This window comes from Peromyscus maniculatus, chromosome 19, assembly GCF_049852395.1.
Source record: "Peromyscus maniculatus bairdii isolate BWxNUB_F1_BW_parent chromosome 19, HU_Pman_BW_mat_3.1, whole genome shotgun sequence".
NCBI lineage: Eukaryota > Metazoa > Chordata > Mammalia > Rodentia > Cricetidae > Peromyscus > Peromyscus maniculatus.
In genome coordinates this window covers 76,604,929-76,630,996 of record NC_134870.1, presented here as the reverse complement: position 1 = coordinate 76,630,996, position 26,068 = coordinate 76,604,929, and the positions used below count along the sequence as shown (strand labels likewise).

The following is a 26,068-nucleotide window of genomic DNA, read 5'->3' as shown; positions in this document are numbered from 1 at the left end:
AGACAGCATTCTGACTCAGCAGCACGACTGCTTCAGACACAGTTCAGCTTTACTGTTTTCCCAGAAAGGTCCTTTCTCTGATAGGAAAGCTTTTCTCAGATTCCTTTTTGTAGTTGTGGACCTTTCAACCCGGGACTTGTAGGAAAGCGGGCAACTGTGCCGTTCCCACCGGCTTTAGCTTTGTTTGTTCATTAGCAATCTTCCCCTGGGTCCTGCACCTTCCTGCCTCAGCTCTGTGCTCCAGGAAGTTTACGACTGCAGGAACTCTAGTATCCCCGAAATGCACTCCAACTCAGAGACGCTGGCCAGTCGCCTCTGGGTTTTTGCTCAGAAGCGAGGATACAATGCTAACAGTTTCAGGGAATCTTTGCATAGGACGATTAGGAGCACCTTTTCATTCTGAAACGCTCACTCAGAACCTTTGCTGCCTTAGCTCGGCTGTAACTGAAAAGCTTGGCTTTTTGCTTTTCTCAGGTAAAGTTTCTGGCCCTTTTGGGCTCTCTGTAGCTGTTCACCCACACTTTCCCCAAGCGTTTCCCTCAGGGTACTCTGACCCACTGTCTTTTACTAGCTTGAAGAGACAGAGCTTAGAAGGGGTTTTTAGAAACTTGTCCTTGCCTCCTGCATTGCAGGGAGGATTTTTAAAGCTTGAAAACTTAGAGAGGTTTTGCTGTCTTAAATTTGTTGTTTTCCCTTAGAGCTAATCACAGGTGGTCCCCATACTAATATCTTCAGGTGATTCTAATTTTTGTCCTCTCTCAGAAGGACAAATTTAGTTTTTAAGTTTAAGAGCTTTTGAGAAAGATTAAGGCTTTTTAGAGATTTTTCCCCCAAATTTTCCAAGAAAAGCTTTAGCGTTTAAGAGAAAGATTTTTCCCCCCAGGAGAAAGACCAACTTTTCCCAAAACTTCCCAACTTTAAACTTTGACTTCTTACACCCCCATTTTTGCCTCAGGGAGAAATTACTTTCTCCTGCCGCTTGGACTTGGCATTTCAGCTGTCCCCAGGTTCCATAGGAAACTTTTTCTTCCCCATAAGCTCAAAGAAGAGCTTTTTTACTACCCGTAAAGCCCAAAGAAAGATTTTTTCCCCCAGTTTGCTTTCAAAGCCCCCAAAGTTAGAAAATTGAAGAGTTTTCTGTCTAGTTGCCTTACTTATTTTTTCCTACACAATCTTATACTTCTAAGTTTTTCCTAAACTATATTACTACCCTATATCTTATACTTATCACAGATAGAAATTGAGAAAGGGATAGAAGATAGAAAATTTTGACAGAAGAGAATTTCGCTGCAGCATCGGACATCCTTCCAGTCCGCTTTCCTTTTCTCTCGAGGATAAAACGCCTGCCTTCCCAAAAAATATATATAAAAATATATATATATTCCATAACACCGGCATGCCTTTCCACTGGCAGGGCTAACTCAGCACTTTCACCAAAAACTCTGTAATAAAACTATTATTTTCCTTTATCTTTAGTCCCTATTACTTTGTCTTAAGTCCCTGTTCATTTGTCTTTAGTCCCCCCTTACTTTGTCCCTTTTTTCTTTAGTCCCTTTTTTCCCCTTTCTTTAGTCCCTTTTTTCCCCTTTCTTTAGTCCCTTTTTTTCCCCTTTCTTTAGTCCCTTTTTTTCTTTAGTCCCTGTTCACGGCGCCATTCTGTGGGGCGTTTACCCACCACCCCCACAGCTTCCCAGAGTTTTCTTGAGTGCGAGCAGCAGGAAATATTAGATAGAAGGATTTATAGCGGAGAGTCTTGTGGAGATAAACAGATAGAAAATAAAGGATAGCCTCGAGAGGGCCTGGAACCTATTCCAACGGGCCCCGACTGTCTCTGGTCCAGGGTTTTTATAGAGACGCCAAGGGGTGGAGCAAAAGACCTCCTCCCCCAGCACAGCCAAGTGCAGGCCATCTCAGACACCTGCACTCAGGCCCGTGGTCCTGAACATCCTCTATTTGGACATGCTGGGTAAAGCCACGAGGAACCCCAGACCGGGCTCCCACAAAGAAGGAACCTCAATTGAGAAAACACCCCCATCAGACTGGCCTGTAGGCAAGCCTGTAGGGTCATGTTCTTGATCCATGACTGATAACTGATGTAGAAGGAGCTTGGAAGACAGGAATGATAAAAGAGATAGAAGCATGGGATGCAAAATCTCCATCAGGACCACTGGTACAATATTTTGACTTAAGAATCTGTGACTCTGGTCAGACAGACTAAAGAATTAGCTATGATAAATAAAGGATCAGTATCACTGAAGTGAAACATCTGTTTTAGCAGGACAACTATATCGACTAGCCAAGGCTGAGAAGTCAGATGTGATTAAGAAGAGACCAGCATCACTGAGGCAAAATCTTCCAAGAGTACTTCTTCAAGGTCAGCACAGAGACACTGTGTCCAGGGTGGCCAAGCCGGCATCTCATGCTAATAGCAAAAACTTGGCAATGTGTAGAGTCCTTCAGGTAGTACTGGTTTGAAGGCATGAATGGGGTCTTGGAGAGCAGCTGAGGCTTGGCAATATATGGCAGGGTTGGAGCCCCTGAAAAGAGGGTAGAAAGGGCGACTGATGAAGACAGCCTCTGTTGCAGCAAAGACCCCAGTATATTGGAAATATCAGCATCATGGGGAGACTGCCAAGGACAGCAGCAGCTGTGGAACAGAACTAACCTGAACTTATGAGACAAGTTATGTGAGCTATGGGTTTCAGTGCCCAAGAGGTGGAGTCGCTCAAGTGCCTTGTAGCCCAGATAATCATATGTGGGTCCCAGACATCAAGCACTGGAATTTTTACATTGTTGATGTTGGTTTTGCTTTGATTCATGATTGTTCCCTAGTTCCCGCCTCTTGGAGTAACAAACTACATAACATTTATTATTATTATTATTATTATTATTATTATTATTATTATTATTATTATTATTATTGGAGCCCACAGTTGAAAAACTTTGGACTTTTGAAGAAACATTGGATTTTTAAAGAAAACTTAGACTTTTAAGACTGTGGGACTTTTAAAGATAGAAAAACAATCTTAAAATACATATGAGAGCAGAAAAGACCATGAGTAGCCTAAGCAACCCTAAATAACAGAGTATGTTGGGAGTTACCACTATACATAATTTCAAGTTGTACTACAGAGCCACAGGAATAAAAACAGTATAGTACTGGCACAAAAACAGGCACATGAACCAGGGGAATAGAAGAGGGGAACCAGAGTCAAGTCACTGCAACTATAGCCACATGACTTTTAACAATGATGTAAAAATACTCATTAGAGAGGAAAATGGCATCTTCAACAAATGGTGTTGGTCAAAATGGTTATCAACATGTAAAAGAAAGAAACTAGATTCTTGGCTCTCATCCTGAATAAAATTCAGCTCCGTATGGATCAAGGACTCAACTGAAGACCAGATATTCTGAAACTGCTAGAGGAAAAAATAGTAAGTAAGCTTCGGCATATAAATATGGAAGTGTAAGGATTTTTCTGATAGGACTCCAATAGCATAGGAAACAAGACCAGCAATTGATAAATGGATCTCATAAAACTAAAAAGCTTCTGTACAGAAATGGAAACTGTCAATCAATGAAAGAGGCAGCCCAAGAATAGGATAAAATTTCTGCCAGCTACACATGTGACAAAGGATTGGTATCTAGAAAACACAGGGAATTAAAAAAAAACAAAACAAAAAAAAACAAAACAAAACTAACCATCAAGAGAACAAATACCACAATTTAAAAACAGCCTATGGAACTAAATAAAGAGTACTCAAAAGAAGAAATACGAACAGCTTGTAAACAGTTTTAAAAATGATCAACATCTTTAGTTGTGGTAATATTTTGTTGTACTCTAGTAAAATTTGCCTGAAGATCAGAGGACAGAACAAGCCACTAGGTTAAACATAGAAGCCAGACACTTTTAATCCTAATACTCAGGAGGCAGAGATCTGTCTGGATCTCTGTGAATTCAAAGCCACCCTGGACTACATGATATTGATCCAGTCTAGGGGAGAAACAGAGCCAGGCAGTGGTGGCACAGGCCTTTAATCCCAGTACTTGGGAATCACACGCCTTCAATCCCAGCACTAGGAAGGAAATAATATGGCTGGGTGGAGAAACGTATATAAGGTGTGAAGGGACAGGAACTAAAGCCTTTTCAGCTGGACCCCTTTTAGCTAAGGAAGCCTTTTGGCTGAGGACTCAGAGGCATTAATTCAGAGGATTCCTGTAAGTCAGAGGACTCATAGAGCTGGTGAGGTGAGATGTGGCAGTGGCTTGTTCCTTTGTCTCTCTGATCTTTCTTTCAGCATTTACCCCAATATCTGGCTCTGGGTTTTGTTTTGTTTTGTTTTGTTTTTGTTGTTGTTGTTGTTGTTTTTATTAAAAGACCATTTAGCAATTCCAGCAACATTTAGTCACCAGAGAATAAGGATTAAAACTACTTTAAGATTGTATCATAAATGGCCATCATCAAGGCTATAAGTCTCAACAATTAGCTGCATGGGGAAAGAAGAACCTTATACAGTGTTGGTGGAAATGTGAACTTCAGAAATCAGTCTGGAGGTTCCTCAAAAAACTAAAAATAAGAGTTATCATATGACCCAGCTATACCACTGGGTATATTTATACCCAAGGATATTTGGACAACTATCTTCATTGCTGTTCTAGTCAAAATAGCTAGGAAATGGAATTAGCCTAGATGTCCATGAACTAACTGATGAAAGAATAATAAAAATATGGTACATAAACTCAACAGAATTCTACTCAGCTGTAAAGAAAAATCGTTATAAAATTTGCAAGTAAATGGACAGAACTGGAAATAATACTGAGTAAGGTAACTCAGGCCCAGAAAGACGGATGCTACAATGTTTACAATTCTCACATGTAGATTCTCAGTCCAGCTCTTCAGTTGTGTGTGTTTGAATTGGAGTACCTGCAGATTCTACAGTGTGGAAGCTGGGAAACTACAAGGGAATATAGGAGATGGGTGGGGCGCCTACGGAAGTGCAGATCGTCAAACACCGCTGAAACAGGAGAGGGTGGGCACACACAAGGACGGCTGAAGCACAAAAGGCAGAGGGGAGCGAGAGAAGTGGGCAGGGAGGAGGAGTAACCAAAGTGAAAAGCGTATGAAGCAGTTAGGCAGACACCCACCATCCTGTAAGTCAACTAGAAAACTTTTAAAAAGTTAAAAGGGAAACAGCTTATATGGGTAGACAGTGCTGTTCCTAGAATCAGTGGGTCAATAAACAAAACTCCCACTGCCAGCTGTGGGATACTTCTGTATGAGATGCTGGTCACAGAGGTCCCACTGGCTTCAGAGCCAATATGAGCTCCTGTCATTCCTCTTGGGTGCCCTCCAGAACCAAATAAAAAGGATCTACCTACTGCTGAAAATATGACACACCTTGGTAACAAGATACAGACAAAACAGGTCAGTCACGGATGAGGGAGAGGCTCAGAAGCCCCTACCTTCCCTGCTGAACTACAGGCTACCAGTGGACTTTTGGTGAGGGACCGTAATCTCTTTCATTTGTGTATCCAATGGTGAGTCCACTGAGTTCCCAAGGATAGTTCCAAACCCGTGATTACACAGACAGCCCTATTAAACTCGGTACGTCACAGAACAAAAGGAAAAGACATGAAGGCAGGAAAGAAATCTGTAGAGAAGAGGGGTGGACAACAAGGATCAGAGGAAGGTGGGGGAGCAGTCACAATACATTATATCCATGTGTAAGATAGGGAAAGAACAAATTTAATTAATAAAAAGTAAATGCCAACAAGCACAAGAACCTCCCTGAGCCCAAAAGGCAAGGGTGGCTTTCAGACTAATGCACGGGTATGAAAGGCACAGACCACCAGACTAATGCACGGGTATGAGAGGCACAGACCACCAGACTAATGCACGGGTAAGAAAGGCACAGACCACCAGACTAATGCACGGGTGTGAGAGGCACAGACCACCAGACTAATGCACGGGTGTGAGAGGCACAGACCACCAGACTAATGCACGGGTGTGAGAGGCACAGACCACCAGACTAATGCACGGGTGTGAGAGGCACAGACCACCAGACTAATGCACGGGTGTGAGAGGCACAGACCACCAGACTAATGCACGTGTGTGAGAGGCACAGACCACCAGACTAATGCACGGGTGTGAGAGGCACAGACCACCAGACTAATGCACGGGTGTGAGAGGCACAGAGCACCAGACTAATGCACGGGTGTGAGAGGCATAGACCACCAGACTAATGCACGTGTGTGAGAGGTACAGACCACCAGACTAATGCACGTGTGTGAGAGGCACAGAGCACCAGACTAATGCACGGGTGTGAGAGGCACAGACCACCAGACTAATGCACGGGTGTGAGAGGCACAGACCACCAGACTAATGCACGGGTGTGAGAGGCACAGACCACCAGACTAATGCACGGGTGTGAGAGGCACAGAGCACCAGACTAATGCACGGGTGTGAGAGGCACAGACCACCAGACTAATGCACGGGTATGAGAGGCACAGACCACCAGACTAATGCACGGGTGTGAGAGGCACAGACCACCATGATACAGATTCCTGATGACAATTTTAGCTTCAAACGGAAGACTGGCTATAGCTAGTTATAGGACATTAAGTAAATAAAAATTCAAAAGTCCAATGTCACACTAAACATGAATAGTTTTAGTCTACCATAAAGGGTATTTCTTAATTGGCCAGCAGTAGCTGAAGGGAAAGAACTGGGTGCTTACCTGCTTCTGTGGCTCACAGTGGTAAGAGAACATGCTTTACAGAAAAGTTCGGCCTACAAATCTAAAACCAACGCCATAACTTTTTAAAGTCAACATTTTTCTAAACTCAAACAGAAAAATCTGATTTGGACAAGGGTCATTAGGTGGATGGCAGTTCACCAGGTGGAAGAGGATTAGGGTAATTATGTTTGAAAAAGAATGCCTTCCCAGTGAGGAAACACAATAGTCCTCTTAACCAAATGATGAAATCCAGCATTACTGATAGGGCAGCCTGACATAGCATGCCTTATAATATAACACATAATGAAGTTCCGCTTTCCTCTATAAAATATACTCACCAAAAATATTAAACTTGAACCCAAGCAGATCTACACTAGACTTCAAGAGTTCACAAGCAACCCCAAAAGGGAACAGGCAGTGGATCACAATAGGGTATGCATTCTGAGCTTGCGTTTCCTCCAGCCCTTTCCTTAGTTTCAGAAAGTGTGGCAAACGGCAAACCCTGAGACAGTGCACATATGAGAAAAACCGGCTTCTCTGTGGTCTCACTCTGTACGGCCGTGGCATTCACCCTGTGACATTTTCCAAATTCCTGGGAGAGGGAAGATTTGGAAGTAAGAAAGACAGTCTGGAATGTGGTCAGAAAAGAGGAGGCAAGGCTCCTCTAGAGGTGAGAGAACGGTGGAGCCAGAGCCAGGGTCAGAGCAGCTGTGCTGGCTGCAGCACTTCCCAATCCCGTCTAGGCAGAGAGAGAGCCGGGGAACACAGGCGCTGACAGAAGATAAAGGACAGCTAGGAGGGGATTCCTAACTTGGACACAGAGCAGTTTCTCTTCTCTACAACCCACCAATTTCAGAAACAAACGTTAACTCAATTTCACCTTTCCTGGAGAAGAGGTTGCGAAATGTACTACACAGGTAGAAAATCCCCCCGCCATGCATGTCAATGTGAAGCTGATAGCCTTGCAGTCCATACTCGGGGCTGTCATCCACAAAGGGGCTATGAGGAGGCAGCACATAGGGGCTGAAAAGCAATCAAAACAGACAAATCTGTCAACATCACAGACTAAATAATTGGTTGGAAAATACTCCTAAAAATTATTATCTATTCAATTCACTACCTCCCACCAATGACACACTATATAGGAGCCCTAATAATCTTCATACTGTGAACTCAAAAGAACTGTTCTTTGTTGTTCTCACCAACTTCTACAAAAATCAGAACCAATATAGAGTTCTACAGGCAGCATTCTGACCACCACAGGGACCGTGACTGAGATCCACCCTACAATAGTAGTTCTCAATGGCCAAAGACAGAGGCACCCAGCAGAAGGTTCACCAACACAGACTACAGGTCAGGGAATCAGGCAAACACTCAAGCTAAAACCAACCAATTATTTCAGTAAGAAAAACCTCACCATGGAAGGGAACATACTTAAAAGCATTCAAGAGCTTTACAGATATTTAAAAAGTGAGTAAGGGAAAGACCCAGGGGAAAGCTTCAGGGAGACAGAAAAAAATGCTCCCCACCTAACAATAAGCTGAAATATTAGAAGACACCCACAAAAGCAGAACAGAGTCAACCAGAGGGTCAAAGGTCTGTACATTTTCAAAGTCCCAAACTTCACATTAAGTAAGAGAACTTGAGAGAGAATGATAGCATGCTATCAAAGCAAAGTACTCCTGCCTCTGTAAGTAATACTCTACCAGGTATAAAGTCCTTAAACTAGAATAAATCAAGCAGACACATATTCATAAATAATACAATTATGCTAGCAATAGCTAAGAGGTCAGTCATGTCTGCTCTCTTGTGTCTACTGGGTATGGAATACTTTTATAGCTATTGTTAGACTATTAAGACAGACCCGACTTCTATCCTGACCACACATAAATCCAATTCACCCACATACAGATACATACATAGTGGCTGAGCCTAATGTGCTTCTCTCCACAAGACGATGAAAATGAAGATTTGCCATGACAAAAGCCAGTCCGTCCTCCTTCTGAAAAGTTAATTTAAAAGAACATAGTGTTCAATAGAAGTATTTTAATTTTCACAAGTTCATTGTGAAAATCACAGCTTATCATCTTAAAGATACATGCATTATTATTGCTAGTAAAGTGTTACCATAAGACTTGTATACAATAATGAGAGCTGGATCATGATTCACTCAATATGCAGAACATGTAGTCCCAAAAAAATTAATGTCCTGCATTCTTGAAACGGCAAAATGCTCTATTCTATACAACGATTTCCATGTTATTTACATGTATACATAAATAATATATAATATGCATATACCCATATACATGTATACATATAGGAGTGTGTGTGTATGTGAGAGAGAGACAGAGAGAGAGAGAGAGAGAGAGAGAGAGAGAGAGAGAGAGAGAGAGAGAGAGAGAGAGAGAGAGATATGATTTCAGGCTATTTCAAACTCTTTTCAAAGTTAAAGACAATCTGATAAGACCCTGAAGATGTCTGGAAAATTTCATAAACACTGAGCATTACTGGATAATGCTTCTCCTAGTTAGCTTCAGCTGTCAGCTTGATACATCCCAGAATCATCCAAGAGTCCCAACTGAGAGACTGCTTGGACCTGACTGGCCTGTGCGCCTGTCTGTGGGGCATTTTCTTAATTGCTAATTGATATAGAAGGGCTCAGCACCCCTAGGCATGAGGCTCTGCACTACCTACAACAGCTGCTGAACAGAGGCTGGAGAGCAAGCAAGCAGCCTTCCTCTACAGTTCCCACCACCTAGTACCTCATGTGACTTCCTGCCCTGATTTCCCTCAGTGATGGGCTGGGACCTGGTAATGGAAGATAAAATAAACCCTTTCCTCACCCAAGCTGCTCTTGGTTGTGTTGCTTATCACTGCAACAGAGATCAAGCTAGAATGACGTTTCTTTTGCAAATAACTGTTTTGTTTAGCAAATGCAGTAGAAATGACTAATTTCACTTCTTCACTTGCCAACTGAGTTAAATGGCAGAAAATGTGGTTATAGGGGAACTGATGTTCACTGCTACAGTATATACACCTGAAAATGCCACTCTATAACCAGATCAAACAGACCAAAAAGGACCCATAAGTTTAAGTCATAAAATGCACAATACACTTCTTGCTGCTTGTCCTCAAATCACACAGAGGGAGTAAAAAGGACAGAAACAATGACTATGACAGTCAACTGATAAGAAGGACAAGAGGATGATGCTTTAGAAAACTGAAAACTTGATTCTGTCCCGTCACTGTACAGAGATACACTGCTACTCTCAACCAATCTGTGAACTGCTCTCATACAAGAGCCAAGAGCCAAAGCTACAAAACTAAACAACTGTGGCAGCACAGAGGTGCACCACACTACCCTGCAATCCACCAAGTGACTGTAGAATAGAACCCTTCTTTTGAACTGTTGGTCAGGGTAGTATAAGTGACTCCCAAAAGAATGTAGACTATTGCTGCAGCTTAGCTGCCCCTCAGAGGTTGGAGGTAACCCTGTTGCTGAAGATACTGCACACTTGGGACACAGGCTTCAGACTGACTCCGGTGGTTCACGCTGGGCCTGACCTGAAAGCCTCTTTCCTGTGGTCTAGCTTCTGCAGCACCAGAAAATACTACGCAAGCTCCCAAGGGAGGGACAGTAATTGTCCTACCCAGCTGCAAACACCCATAAACCACAACAATGGCCAGCACGGTAAAGGGGCACATACGTGGACTACCTGTAAGCGGCACCCAACAGCTGCTCACTGAACTTAAGGCCACTCCACAGGAGGGAAATCCTGCTTAACACTAGAATCCTAGCCAGCTTCCTAGGGCTAGTGAGGTCATGGGCCTCAGAAAAGAATCTACTAGACCAGTGCAATTCCCTACTACATTCTAAATCCTATCCTGATAACCCTGAGTAACCACAGCTACCACCCTTTATCAAAAGTGCTTCTCTGTACAGCAAAGGGAGAGAGACCATTACAGAAATCCACAACTGGACACAGTGCAGAGATCCACAGGTACATCATACCTCCCGCATCTGTGGCTCAGGGAACATTGCAGAGAGGATACATAAAGACTGTAAGAGTCAGAACATGAGTAAGTTTGCTCTCAGACGGTCTGTCTGAGAAATGACTGCATAAACAAGACCCAAACAATAGCATAACCAATAGACAGGCTAACACAGATAAGGGAAATTGTCACACGGTCCCATACCTAGACATAGATCTACAGGCAACAAATGAGTGCTGAGACAGAGAATTATATCCTTTCCTAGGGTTGAGCCCCCTAATTGGTTATCCAATAGTAAGCCCTAAAACTATATACACATAAGCAACGAAAATGAACCCAGCAGGTTGTATTTGTATATGTCTGCACACATATAGACATGTGTGTATGTAACAATAATGATAGAAAGAGGCTATCAATTTGAGAGTGGGATGTAGTGGTATTTGCTCCGCCCATGACCTTGGGTTATAGGCCCAAAGGAGGCGGTGCTTCCTGCCTGTATGTGACCTCTTATAAGGAGCTGGAGAAGGGTCACATGCCCCTGCTCCCTGCTCCTGCCTGTGAAGTGGATTCGCTCCTGATCAGACCAAAGTACCACTGTCTACTCCATTCTGTATTCATGAGTATATTTCCTCAATTTATATCTTAATAAATTCTGTCACACATTTAATAGACTCGCGTGAATTGATAGTCATAGTGGGAAGAGGCATGAAGGGGTTGGAAGGAGACCTGTGAATGGCTGGAAGGGAAAGGGCAAACGGGGAAGTGATAATTCCATTTGAATTAAAGTTAAAAACATATCCAGAAGGTCAGAACTCAGCCTGGCCTAGTGAAACAGAAACACACAGATCAAAGGAGTAACTTCTTAGACACTTGACACTGAAGGGCAGAGTATGTCCCATGTCACATTCACAAATCAGAATTTAGATTCTTAGAGACCTCCATGTTGGGCATGTACTATCAGAAAGTTCGGCAAAGAAAGACTTGAAGGGAGACTGGAACACGTACTTACTGGGAGAAGTGGGGAAGTGCCCTGACATGGAAGAACTAACTGTCAGTAGACACAGGAAGGCAGAGAGTGCCGTCATCCAGATCAGCACGGATGCTTCCGAGTCTACATTCAGTCTCATGCATAGCAGTGTGCAAACACGGACTGTGGTACATAACAGTGTGCAAACACGGACTGTGGGGGGGAAGGACACAGTCCGTGCGTGAACTCCATCTTACATGCATAGCAGTGTGCAAACACGGACTGTGGAGGGGAAGGACACAGTCTGTGTGTGAACTCCATCTTACATACATAGCACTGTGCAAACACGGACTGTGGAGAGGAAGGACACAGTCCGTGTGTGAACTCCATCTTACATACATAACAGTGTGCAAACACGGACTGTGGAGAGGAAGGACACAGTCCGTGTGTGAACTCCATCTTACATACATAACAGTGTGCAAACACAGACTGTGGAGAGGAAGGACACAGTCCGTGTGTGAACTCCATCTTACATACATAGCACTGTGCAAACACGGACTTTGGAGAGGAAGGACACAGTCCGTGCGTGAACTCCATCTTACATACATAACAGTGTGCAAACACGGACTGTGGAGAGGAAGGACACAGTCCGTGTGTGAACTCCATCTTACATACATAGCACTGTGCAAACACGGACTTTGGAGAGGAAGGACACAGTCCGTGCGTGAACTCCATCTTACATACATAACAGTGTGCAAACACGGACTGTGGAGGGGAAGGACACAGTCCGTGCGTGAACTCCATCTTACATACATAACAGTGTGCAAACACGGACGACAGTTTGTGTGTGAACTCCATCTTACCTGCCACAGCCCCACCAGGAGGCCAGGATTTAGACAGAATATCCGGACAAGTCTGTCACAGCCAACCATGGTAGACTTGCTTAAATGACTCAGATCATACTTCGCAATTAACGACAGCCATCGTGGTCTTGGAATACCATGCCAAGAGAGAAGAGAGAGATGTGAACTTTCCAACATGCCTTGTTGTCAGGTCTCATTGCTTCAACTAAAAATGCTTTTGAAGAGCAATTTATACACACTAACATGCTCAAACCAAGTGACAGGACTATGGAGCCTTGTACAACTAAGAGGCAAACGCACCAAGTTTCTTACCCTACTATGTTTTTCTTCCCCACCCCCCTCTCGCTCTTCCTCTGAGAGCAGATGTGCCTTTTTTCCAAAGTTTTTGTAAGGCTGGGCTGAGAAACAGTGAAAACTGAAATATTAGAAAATGAATTTAAGCTGGAATCATGACTGTTTTCATGAGAGAGCCACACAGAACTCTCAGTCTTAGTGCTCAAGAGTAAATACTCAGACGTACAGGAGATGCCTTCACTATGTCCCCATGATGAGGGAATGCAATCATCAACAAGTACAGTGCATGGCGACAACATACGGCTCAGGAAATCAGAAGGAGCTGGGATCTCAATGGCTGATGAGCAGAGGCAGAGCACTAGGAAAAGGCCCCACCATCCTGGGACACTGCATCTGGAATTTACTTGCAGGAACTAGTACTCAAGACAACCAGTGATAAACATGCAGATACTGAGTAAGACAAAGCAGGGTCACCTGTGGCACTGTTTCAAAGCAGAGGAGGGCTGTAGGGCAACAGAACCAATCTGCAGCTCTCATGTGGCAGGACTCTAGCACTGTGTTCCTAAGGGATGTTTATGCTGAGAACAATAACTAGATAGCAGAGCTGGATGGTGAGAGTTGTGACATATTAACTAAAAGTAGACACATGAAGAACATGCCTGGAGGACGAGGAAGGCAGGACCAGTGACTTCAATATAAACTCAAGAAAACTCAAGGGGAAACCTTAGCTCCAGCTGACAATGACTTTACAACATCACAGACTGGGTCCCAACATGCGAGACACCTGCTCAGAGGGAAGGCCAGAAAATCCAAAGACAAAGTACCATGACAGCACAGCACATCTAACAGATGCGCAACAGCTGGCAACTGCTGCTATCGTGATAGGACAGAAAGAGGCAGCGAGGTGGAGACAGCAGAAAGCCTCTTCCCTTCATCTTCAATATACCAAAGCTTGGAAACACACTCAAGTATGGCTATGGAAATATTGAATAGACTCTGGGGACAAAGTCCTCATTCACCTTAGCTTTATAAACCACGGCCTCTGAAAACATTATGCAATCATTCTCACAAACTCGGAGGGCACAGGACTACATGAACCGAGAAAAGAACTCTAACAAGAATGACAGCTGAGAGTCCACCAAGAAAAGTCTAAGCTGCAGGGAAATTATTTGCAAATAACCCCACAAGCACTTTTGATATTCCCAGAAAAATTTCATAGAAGAAACAAATACAAGCATAAGTAAAGGCACAGAGTCCCTCCTGTATCACAAAGATACAGACAAGGATCATCCCTCGTGATGAAAGCACTGGCCTACAAACTGTAGAGAGGCCCATCAAAACAAATTCTCAAAACACTTTCAGCTCTGCTCACCACTGTCGATCAAGAACTGGAAATCAGTTACATTAGATTAACGTCCCCCAATGAATTCCAGCAGTCATTACCATGTAGTAACTAGTACCTGATCTTTTTTTGGTGGCAATTTCTGGGAACATATATACTTTTAAGTGAGTTCTACAATTCAACATGACGTGCACTCTAAACCCATAGTCTTACAAGATTGTTTTAATTAATGTTAACTAACTTGTACCAGTATCTATAAACAATAATCCATGATATACCAAGTAACAAATCATCCTATCAAAACAGTGCATTTTGTGTATTCCTACCCCAAATATAATTTCAGAATGTATACAACTTACCTACTATATCAGAAAAACTTGGAAGTTCATCATACAAATTTCAGATTTATCCAAATAAAAATATCACTTAAAAAAGTAACTGTGTTGTCAAAATATATCTAGTAATCTGTTGGGGAAAATAATCCACGTTTTTACACTGATAATGTTCTCAGAACACAGCAAGCATGGGCAGCAGTGAGAGGCCTGAGTATGACCACTAAGCAGCCAAAGAGCTGGCACACAGAGGAGCCAACAGCAAGCCCATGCCAGGGAAACCATGAAATAACAGCATCTCTCCACAGGGACAGAAGCGAGACGGAGACGAGAGGAACCCATGACAACTGCAGTCAGCAGCAGGGACGGTAGGAAAATCCATGTGGAAATGCTGCTACAAAGTCAAAGACACCAACGCGGGAGAGGTAGGACAGACAGCAGCACTACAATCACAGAGAAGGCGGACACTGCTACAGCGCAACAGTTTACTATAAAAACTATCAGCCTACTTGGGACATAAGGATCTACACCTGCCACAGTCCAGCTTTTCCAAGACAGTGGTCACTGACGAATGCGGGATTTGCTGGGAGAAGCAGCTGTGAGCACTTTAGTGTGTGTGGACTCGGGGAAAGCCATCTAGCGGGAGGATGAGTGTTCGGGGAACACACATCTGACCTAGATTCACAACTGAGTCTTGTGATCTTCACCCTAACGCCATCAGCATCATACCAATTTACAGGTGTGGAGATGGAGGCAGAGTCAGGTGCACATGGCCACACATCTAGTAAATTCAAGAGAAAATCACACAGAATGAGTGATAATTGTACTTATAAAGTGTTTAAACTAAAATCAGTATATAATTACTGAAGAATATGCACATTTATATCATTTGTTAAAACAGTTAAAAGTAAGAATGTAGAAAAGCCACACATCATCTAATAAACTTTTAAAACTGGACTCATTTTTTACTGTTGTAATATTCAAACAATTTATGACAAGCCCAATATCTTCTGTTCCACAGCAATGCAGAATGACAGGAAGGTCTTTAAGATACAATCAAATTAAAATACACTTGTGGTATTTTTGAACTACAAAGGAATGCCAATTAATATTCAGGTCCAGAAGTCTTTGCCAACGTGCTACTGAATTAGTACTTACCCATTTGGGTCAGGGGTTTTATACCGGTCCATAAAAACTGGCGTCACACCACACAAATCCAGGGTGGACAACATGGCTAGACATGGCCAGTTTTTGCCATACCACATAACAGTGACAGACGTATCGTTTAAGGAAAGATCAACGTGTTGCATGATGTGTTCCTTTCCACTTTTTTCTCTTAATATAATTGCCCAACCTAGGCCAGACAGTCTAGAGAAAGAAAAGAAAGCTCAAAATGCTTTCCAAGAAAGAACTCTAGATCAACACACACACTTCGCATGCCATTTCCACAATACCTACTTCTTTAAAAGACAAAATTCAACATCCTTGGCACACTCCTGACATATTTTCATTTCACCCACAGCACCTTCTGAACCTTTTTCCTCCTAGCAAATACTCCCTGAGTATCTATGATGGTCCATGACTGGCAGTTCAGACAATGGAAGGACACCTTCAACACTCTAGCTCTACTCCATATCATGAGGCTGTTTCTGCTGTTTATAAAAACGTGAGCCAACATCAAAATATTGTACATTTTACAGACACAAAAACACACACAAGAGAAAACTATCAGAGATAGTCCCATCTAATACAAACTGCTCATGGGACCCATTTCCCTAGCCTATGTAAGATCCAAGTCTAGGAGTGTAGCTCATGGGACCCATTTCCCTAGCACATGTAAGACCCTAGTTTCCATCCTTAGGCCTGCAACTAAGTAAAAAGCCTGCACGTCCCCGGTACATCTAAAACCCTTGGAAATGACAACATCAGGTTAGAAACAGCAAGGTTCCATGGTTCTGTCCAGGAGCCACTGGAGTGTCCAAGAGTAGCCTACACACCTGAGGGCCTCTTTGGTTTTCACCGGAAGACCTGTGTAGGGGTTGACAGGTTTGAGAATGTGGGCTAGTGCTGCTTTCACAGATGAGATCTGTTTTGTAATATATTCTTTCTTCCAGTACCCAACTTCTTTATCCTCAACTGACAGTACACTCACAGACGTGGCGGTCTCCTCCACTGTTTTAACTTTCCAATGTGATCTTTTTGATGAAAATGCAGCTGAGTAGATCTTGATCCAAATAAAACTTGAAGAAAGGGATAAAATAAGCAAATTGGAAGCACTGTAAAGTACTCATAACAGCAATATATTACATTAGAGATACATAATAATTTTTAATTTTCAAATAGGCTAATTCCATCAATAATTTACATGTCTTCATGTGTACAGTGGACCACAGTCTGAAATGAAATGTTTTAGATGCACTATCCCCAAAAGCACATAAAAAAGAGAAAAACCTATTTCCAGAGTCAGGTTTAAATTTAAGAATTCCATGTTATTTGGGATCATCCAAATACTGTCTTTCTGCAAGGTAACTGAGTAGGAGTTCAATCATACAAAAATCAACACTGTACACAAATACAAAATGAGCAAATACCATTACACATTTGTGGTGAAATTTTGTGTTCTAACAAATAAAACTCATCTGGGGGTCAGAGAACAGAACACTCACTAGATTAGATATAGAGGCCAGACTGTGGTGGCACACACCCTTAATCCTATCACTTAGGAGGTAGAGGTCCATCTGGATCTCTATGAGTTCAAGGCCACACTGGAAACAGAGCCAGGCAGTGGTAGCACACACCTTTAATCCCAGGACTTAAGATCTCATGTCTTTGCTTGGGAAGGACACAGGCCTTTAATCCCAAGAAGTAATGGCACGAAGCAGAAAGGTATATCAGGCTTGAGGACCAGGAACTGGAGGCTTTTAGCAGCAGTTCAGTGAGACCCTCAGGGGGAAGGACTCACGAGGCTCTCAGTCTGATAATTCATGGACACAGGATCAGCTGAGGAGTTGGCGAGGTTGGCTGTGGCTTGTTCTATTCCTCTGATCTCTCAGTTTTCAACCCAGTATCTGGCTCCAGACTTTTTACTAATAAGACCATTTAGCAATTCATGTTACATACATTCATTTTGCTTCCTATCTTTAAATTTTTAACAATGCACATGCCCTTATTTCAAAAAGGTAAAATAGTGAAAGTCATTAAACTATAGCAGCAACAGTTAAGTTTTCCTGAGCACACATGTCAACTGTTACTTAAGCAAGTCACACACACTAACTCATTTAGTCCTCCCAATAAACACATGAGGTAGCTACTGTTTTTATCCCCATTGTACAGATGATATCATTGCAGCCTAGACTGGTGCAATCAAATGTGCATACACACATGAAAAATTATCTATATTCATTCCAGAATTATTGCCAAATGCTATCCACTAGTTGATGTAGATAAAACTAAGAATTTCTTACACCTTTTAAAGTTAAGAGACAAGAACCTCCCTTCCCAATTAAACCATGTTCCCTTTCGAGTGTGAAAACAGCTTTAATGAGATCAGAGGATTTACTACGGGTTCCTCACTTAAAGGGCAAACACAAGAACATCAAAGATATATTGGACCAGTCATTTTAGAACTAGATTATTCATTACTATGACCTGAAGAAACTGTAAAAAAAAAAAAAAAAAAAAAAATGGATTCCAGACCACCAAATTATAATCTTGCAAAGCATTAAATTATAATCTTTACAAATGCAGAATAGGAATCCAAAGTTTTGCGTTTTCCCAGCTGACTGTGAAACTGTCTTTCATGGACTAGTGTCTGAGAACCACTATAGAGAATGTTCCCTTCTACCATGCTCCAAGAATACAAAATACTGCAGCCTATCTGTCATTCTCCACACCCTTAATCAAACCAACCTGCATTCTTTTTTTTTTTTTTTTTTTGGTTTTTCAAGACAGGGTTTCTCTGTGTAGCTTTGCCCAACCTGCATTCTTTATCTTGATGTTTTTCCTATCGGCAGGTTCTACATAGAAATCAATATTAGCATAGTCTTTGATATTGATTAAGAGAGAACCCTAAAAAGCCAATAAGTGGGCACAAAATGCTCAGTAGATATTAGGAGGACTCTAACTCTCTCCACACAAGGTGAAATTCTAGGTGATGGCCAAGCTCACAAAGAGAAATAGAAGCAATGGCTTCTCTTTATTCATGGATGCCTGAGAGCCTAACTGAAGGGCCTCTCTGATTCCCACAGTAAGGCCTGAGCATGTTGGGTCTCTCTCCTCCCCTCTCTCCCTCTTCCCATATATCAAGTATATTGGCAGACTTGAGAGGCAGATTTGAGAGGAAGAGCTAAGTCCATTTAACAGGGCACCCTCCCACTTTTTTCTCTATGATCTGCATGACCACCAATGGAGAGCACACCATCTGCCCAGGACCAGGTAAAAAGCTCTGTGAATGAATGAGTCTACCACATTCAGGACCCCTAGTCACAGATCAAAATTTTATTCTACAGATCCAATAGTAATAGGCTTTATCTTCAGTATATGCAAAGAATATTCTGTATCTTACAGTCATAAATGCAAATGTTTGAAAGTACACGACCACATATAGCATTAGATACATCACTGTCTATTAAGTAACAAAACTAATTCTCTTAACTTTTAGGAAACAGCTAAAATGCCTACTAATTTTCACGATTTCTATTATCACATATAACAGATGGACACAGTATTCTCCTTACTTGTCACTGGCCAAATGATAAAAGCGTCTGCTCACACATCCAGTGCACAGCAAGCTCACAGCATCCAAGTAGGAAAATATATTCAGCAAGATTTCAGAGGGCATTCTGAGAAAGGAGGGAGAAAATTAAAACAAGTTAACCAATACTGAATCCACAAATTACCCAGAATACGACTGGCTATGCATCTCTAAAGAGAGGGCTACAGACACATTCATCTCTTTAATAAGCAAACTGTTCTCTCACCCTCGATTAATTTCTTGATTGTAATTTTCTAGTTATTACCATTCTCATGGCATAGACCAATTTAGAGATTATAAGACACAGAGAACTGACTTTTTCAGCATGTCAACCATATCTGCACACCCAAATCAACAGGTAGTAATTCAATGAGTCCATCATGGATGTATATTATTCTCTGCTGCAAAGCAGGAACTGGAGGATGGGAACACATTCTCACCATGAATAATGCCGCTAGAAATGGAAACATGAACTGTGTTCATACCTAACCTGCATTTCGGGTTCCCATTCGCCAGCCTGCTAAATGTCCTCAAGAGGGACACTGACTGCTTCTTCTCTAGTTCAAGAAAACATCAGGCCTCATAGTGTCTTCTGAAGGGCTTCATGTCTAAATGAATCATGTTATAATGTATTATCAAGATTCCTTCTACTTCCTAGTTGCAGAATTCTACACACACCACAAGAATCAGGCAGCATGAGAAATCAGGAATGGGCCTTCAAGCACCTGTATCAGCATTTGGCTGAAGGGCAAATGAACACAGAGCTTTGAAGATTGTTGCAAGAGATGGGAGAAAGAAAATACAGGGATAAAGGACTAAAGAAAACAGTTTGGGGCCAACTTAAAATGGTTTGGCAATCTCTAGTTGTGATTTTAGTAACTGAAATAATTTTATTTATTAATAGAATTAATGATCAAACATTCATAGGGAAATATTAGTCCTAAGACTCTGAAAATACTAAGACAAAATCATGTGGATCCTTAGAGAAAGGCAGCTAGTTCCACACGTATTTGATACATGCCACCATGTGAGTGTACCCACTGCTCAAGGCTTCTGCAAGAACAGGCAACCTCCCCTCAGTTACATCGTCCCTGCCCTCCCCCTTGAAATCTCTTATGTTCAGAATCAGTACGTTAGACACCTTCCGTGAGAAAAGAGACAACAAAACTGAGGGGAAGTTTGGGCACTGTGCTGGCTGGTTTTATGTCTACTTGACACAAGCGAGTCATCCGAGAGGAGGGAACCTGAGCTGAGCAGACGCTTCAGTAAGACAGGGCTGTAGGCAGGCCTCTAAGGCACTTTCTTAATTGTGGTGATGGGCTGAGACCTCAACCGTGGGTGGTGCCATCCCTGGACCTGCGGTTCTGGGCTCTACAAGAAGGCAAGGTGAGCAGCCAAGGGAGCAAGCAACCCAGGAAGCAGCACCACCAGCCCCACCCCCCACACCCCCATCCCCCACACTCCCATCCCCCACATCCCCATCGTCCTGCACCCCCCATGGCTTCTGCATCAGTTTCTGTCTCAGGTTCCAGCCCAGTCTGAGTTCCTGCCTTGACTTCCCACAATGGACTAAGATTCCAGACATGTACGCCAAATCAACCCTCTCCTCAAGTTCCTTTTGGTCATGGTGTTTCACCACAGCAATAGAGAAGTAACTAAGACAGTCACTGTTAGGACAATCCACTGCATGTCCTTTCATACGTTAATTGTTTTATAAAAGTCTGTCCCTATTTTTTAAAATTATTGTAATTCAAACAAATTTAGAGTTGATCATAAAGACATCTCAGAAAGGTATGGAGTAACTAAGAATTTATGTGAACAAAATCCCATTCAAGTGAGGCATTAAATAAGTTCCACCTTCTTATCTGCCAGAATTGAACATGGGGGAGATGTGTATCTTATATCTCTATATAATATATCTTGATCCCATCTACCCGTCGCTGTTCCAAGTCCTCTGAATAAGTGACTATAAGTGCTCAACCATTACTGAGACATATCTATGTAAGCAGCTCCGCCACCTTGCAAGGCTCAGGGAACATGCTGGAAGATGGAGGAAAGAGTGTAAGAACAAGAGGATGCAGAGGACTTCTGTGAAATGCTGTCATGTAGACATGGCATGGCTGTTGCTCAAACTCACAGTAGCCCTGGTTACCTACACAAGACCCATATAATACATTCATACTTACTACTTAACGAATTTGTTTCCCAGCTGGAACAACCAATGTTTACACCCACACTGGGTTACTTTCTATTGGATTCTAATTACTTCACATAAGTCACTGGAATGGAGATAAGGAATGATGAAGAAAGAAAGGGGATGAGTAAGTGAGAGACAGGGCAGAACCAAATATGTAACAAGAAGCTCTACTTCAAGAAACTCAGCTGATTTGCATATGTTCATTTTCAATACTATGGTGGTAGCAGTGGTTTGAATGAGAATTGTACCCACAGTCTTAGGCATTTGAACACTCAGTCCAATCCAGTTGGTATCAACATTTGGAAAGGCTTAAGAGGTTGATCTTGCTCGAGGAAGTGTGTCACTAGAGGCAGGCTTTGAGAGGCCTTGCCCTACATCTAGTTCCCTCTCTCTACTTTGTACTTTCAAGATGTGAGCTCTCAGAATTCTGCTCCATGGCCTCTAACTCTCTGGAACCATAAACAAAATAAACTATTTTATAAGTTGCCTTAGTCATGGTGTTTTATCAGAAGAACAGAGAAGTAAGTAATACAGTGACTAAGGTACAAACATGTCTTTGTCCCTGCTGTACACAATGACTCCATTCTAATACTCGTACACACATCATCCCCACCCTTACACCCAGGGCATCTCCTCCGAGAACTCTCACTTCCTTCTACCAAACCACGGTTGCCCTGGATCCCCACTCATGTCCTCAAAGCCTTCAGTCCCTCTTCATCCATCCAGGCCTCCGTCTTCTCCACCATCACATCAACCTTTGAACTGTGACCAAAATGTCTCATCTTCATATGTATCTGCTGGTCTAACCCCACCTTTCCCCTTCTCGAGTTGCAGCACAACCTCTGCAATACACCTGGCTGCAGAGCTTCTAGGAAAGAAAAGCAACAAAAGAAAATACCCCAACTTGTCTCCACTTACTGCCTCTAAGCGCACGCCTCCTCTTTTCTGTTTCTTACGCTATAACTATAAAATCAAAACAACACAAGAGGAATTGGTTGGCCCTCTCCTTCTGTAACACTCTTCTAGACCCTCCCCTCTCACAGGTGCTCCCTGGATCTGTGGCTGCTTCTCAATTCCCAGTACCTCTGGGCTTCCCCCTTAGACAAGTGTCTTTGTTCTCGCCCCAAATCCCCCAGCGATCCAGGACAGCAGCACTGGACCTGTGGGGTCTCTGCAAGCTCCTTGGTCACCAGCAGGACTCTCTTCTGGACTCCCCACTTCACCGGAATTCTTCCACATCCCTAGCAGTGGGACCTCCATTCACACATCTGCTGGAGCCAACAGTTTGGGGTCCCCACCTAATGTCTGTTGATCCCTCAATGACATCTATTTTATATATGAATGATGTCAGTTACACCTCCAAATGTCCAAACTTGCCTGTCTCACTATCTCCCTCCTCCTGGAACAGAGAGACAAAGTATATAAACAAGATACTTTACAAGTCCAGCTACTACCAGGGGCCTGGCAGCCCCAAATCGTGGGAGCCTGTGCCTATCCCATCACACTAGCTACCTGGTGCCTCTCCTACAGAAAGCCCGCCCACCTCTGCACCTCTGGGTTCCCACTCTGGTACATTCTTCACCAAGCTCTTTAATCTCAACTTCACTTTCCATCTTCAAAGTCACCTCCCCAAGGAAGCCTTTCCTACCACCCCATTTTATTATTCTGGGGTATGAAATTCACTCATTTTCTTGACCACATGTACCCCAATTTATAATTTTTCACTTAAAAAATCTCTCTCTCAGTAGGCCATCAGCTTATAGAAAATACATGTAAAGGCTCACCATGTGTCCCTCAGCATCAAGTACAGCATCAGATTATTATGTAACAGATCCTATTCCCAGACTAAAGGGTTTTAAACATAACTAATGTCCTTAATTATCTCTTTTGACTTCTATATGTAAAAATATACTAAAATAAGTACATTGAAATGTGCATATAAAATATGGTACTATTGGCGGAACTAATTATGATACAGTATTAAACATCCAATTGTGAATTAGTTTTGCAATACACAGGGTCTTCAGGCTTTGCATCCTGGGGTAAAATGTCTCTCCATGAAAATACCAACATGGCAGAGCTCCAAGGGATGCTAATTACGTCAATGTATCCCATAATGGTATTATAACACACATCTATAGGCATCTTAAACATCAGTTCACAAATTTTTTAAAGATTGAATGGATTTTGGTTCCAATGGTCACAGTACAGATCTCACAGTGACAGAGAATTCCAAATATCTGATCTAAAAAACCCCATAGGTTCATACAACTTTAGGAAAAAACGTGATCTTTTGGCTTTCCATGGGTCTTTATCTACTGAGAAGTGAATAATTAGGAAGAACAATTTAATAGAAGGAAAATTCAATGTACCTGTCACCTTTAGAAGTTGAGTTTCATAAAACTAGTCTAATAGGGGTAATGGTGACAGGCTCATGACTCATGTCAAACTCCGTGGTGTACATTCTTCCTACATAACCCTATTCTTAGAAAGCTCAAAATAGCAACTTGGTATATGCTGCACTACAATTTTCTCTAAAAAACCCCATGCCTAAAGCCCACCACCCCATGAGAAGCAGGCTACGTACCTGTCCAGGGACATAAAACAGACGGAAGAGGACTTCTCGTTAGACTGGTCACGCCTGGTAGACTGCCTCAAGACAGATGAGCCTCTGGCAAGTCTAACCCCAGAACCCTTTCTGAAAGCACAAGTGAGAAATTGAAGTTATATAATTACCAAATGAGGTAAATTTCCTGTTCCCCTCTACAAAATTCTGAAGGATCAACAAACTCCAAAGATTATTCCATGTGAAAGTTCATCTCTGGACGTAAAGACAGAAGGAGAAAAGAATGGAGGGACAGAAGGAGGGGGCGTTCAAATCAAGTGTGTGGTAGGTAAACAAACCCAAAGTCTGCACGTACAGTGCAGTACTGGTGCTCATTACAGACTGCCGGCCTGTCGAAGGGGCGTTCCAAAATGTACGTGAGGGAGACAAAAGGGGAACGATAAACACGTTGCTCTAGTTTCACGTTGTTGCTGAAACAGCATGTTCTAACCAAAACCAATTTAGAGAGAGGGCTTATTACAGGCTGTAGCTCATCAATGAAAACAGAAACCTAAGGAGGAGCATGAGAAGCAGAATCATGGAGCGATGCAGCCTGCTGGCTCACCACAGGCTCAGGCTGAGCTAGCCTCTACGGCCCAGGACCACATGCCCAGGGAATGGTGATGCCCATGGTGGGCTGGGCCCTCCTCCATCAGTTAACAGTCAAGACAATCACTCACAACCATGCCAGAGGCCAATCTGATCTGGGCAATCCCCAACTGAGATTCCCTTCTCAGATGGTTTTTAGGCTGTGTCAAGCTAACAAGTAAATCTAGTTACTAGTAAATCTAGTAAAACAGACATATTGAGCGGTCAGTTTCATTAATATAACAGAAACCTAATGAAGGTAGAATCCATACATTTTTAATAACTTCGTATCTGTGAGCTAGATCTATCAACACAACCTACAACTTTGTTGATCTTTGAAAGATTTTCAAAAGATAGCACTAACTATCCTTTAAAGGTTTAACTATCCTTTAGTTAGGCACAGAAGTACCTATATCCAAAGGTTTCCTACATTTTAATACCAGCTGTCTTTTTAGATATGCATAAAATAATGCATCTTATAATTTACAGGTTTTTAGTATTGATGAAATAAACATTCTCAAAGTTTCTAAAGCAAGTTTGTATTAAGGTCAGTCCTGAAAACAAGTGAGGCTCACTGGCAGACTGGAGGAGGGCTGAAGGAACAGGCCGCCACAGTCCACAGATGCCAGTTTTAGGAAGCAGCCCCATGAGCTCTCCCAGTGGACTCTATTGCTCTTGGGAATGCCTAGAAGCTACTTCTTTGAGCAATGTACAACACATATCCATCAGCTACTGATACAACTCTACACCCTCATGCTATTTAAGGTGCAATATAGAGTACGTATTACCCATTTCTCATTCACCAATGTTTAACCACCCTCAGGATCAACCTGGTATTTGGAATAACACAAAAAAAAAAAAAAAAAAAAAAAAAAGGACTTGATTAGAAGCAAAAACAGGCTGTCATAAGAATTTCAATGAAAGCTAGTTAACTCTCTGGAAGCTGAGAGATGGGCCATAAAAGATGCCAATTCTCAGCTCCAAGCACATCCCACCATGAGAAGCACAAGCAACACAGGGTCCTGGACCAAAGCCTCAGTTGACTGAGCAGCAATGTAGCCTGTTAGCTTTTGCCAAGACAGGGAGTGCACCACAACACGTATCTCGGTACTCGTCAAATCCTCCAAGCCCCCAGCTCAACGAGCGGCATTCATTCCTCTAGACTTCTAGCAGCAGCAGAATGATTTTTCTCCCCTGGTTAACAACAAGCAGAGTGGCCTGCACATGAGAAGCTCCCCATAAATATTAGCTGTGGTCTGCACCCTGGCAGCCTGGCATGACAGGGTGGATAAACTCTCCCAGAGCCTGGAGGGTAACAACACACACAGTAGAACCACAGACAGCACATGCTTCTGCACTCAGCCTTGAGCAAATGTAGCCCAGTGTGCATCCC

At 42.6% G+C, this 26,068-nt stretch overlaps 1 protein-coding gene across 7 annotated transcripts in view; it reads right to left on the bottom strand.

The window, feature by feature from the left end:
* Fbxo15 (F-box protein 15) overlaps positions 1 to 26,068 on the bottom strand; it is a 62,088-nt gene that overhangs the window by 30,377 nt on the left and 5,643 nt on the right. For 4 of the 7 annotated variants that reach the window (XM_076555653.1, XM_076555654.1, XM_076555655.1 and 1 more), the window contains exons 2-8: positions 24,070 to 24,180; positions 19,269 to 19,373; positions 16,530 to 16,772; positions 15,691 to 15,900; positions 12,565 to 12,691; positions 8,658 to 8,740; positions 7,619 to 7,761 (exon numbers count right to left, since the gene is read on the bottom strand). In XM_076555653.1, coding sequence (XP_076411768.1) covers positions 7,619 to 7,761; positions 8,658 to 8,740; positions 12,565 to 12,691; positions 15,691 to 15,900; positions 16,530 to 16,772; positions 19,269 to 19,373; positions 24,070 to 24,180 — 1,022 coding nt within the window. Of the gene's footprint in view, positions 1 to 1,983; positions 2,538 to 7,618; positions 7,762 to 8,657; positions 8,741 to 12,564; positions 12,692 to 15,690; positions 15,901 to 16,529; positions 16,773 to 19,268; positions 19,374 to 21,471; positions 21,565 to 24,069; positions 24,181 to 26,068 lie in introns of those variants that run through there. The other 3 variants (XM_076555658.1, XM_076555660.1, XM_076555659.1) reach the window with 3 other exon arrangements.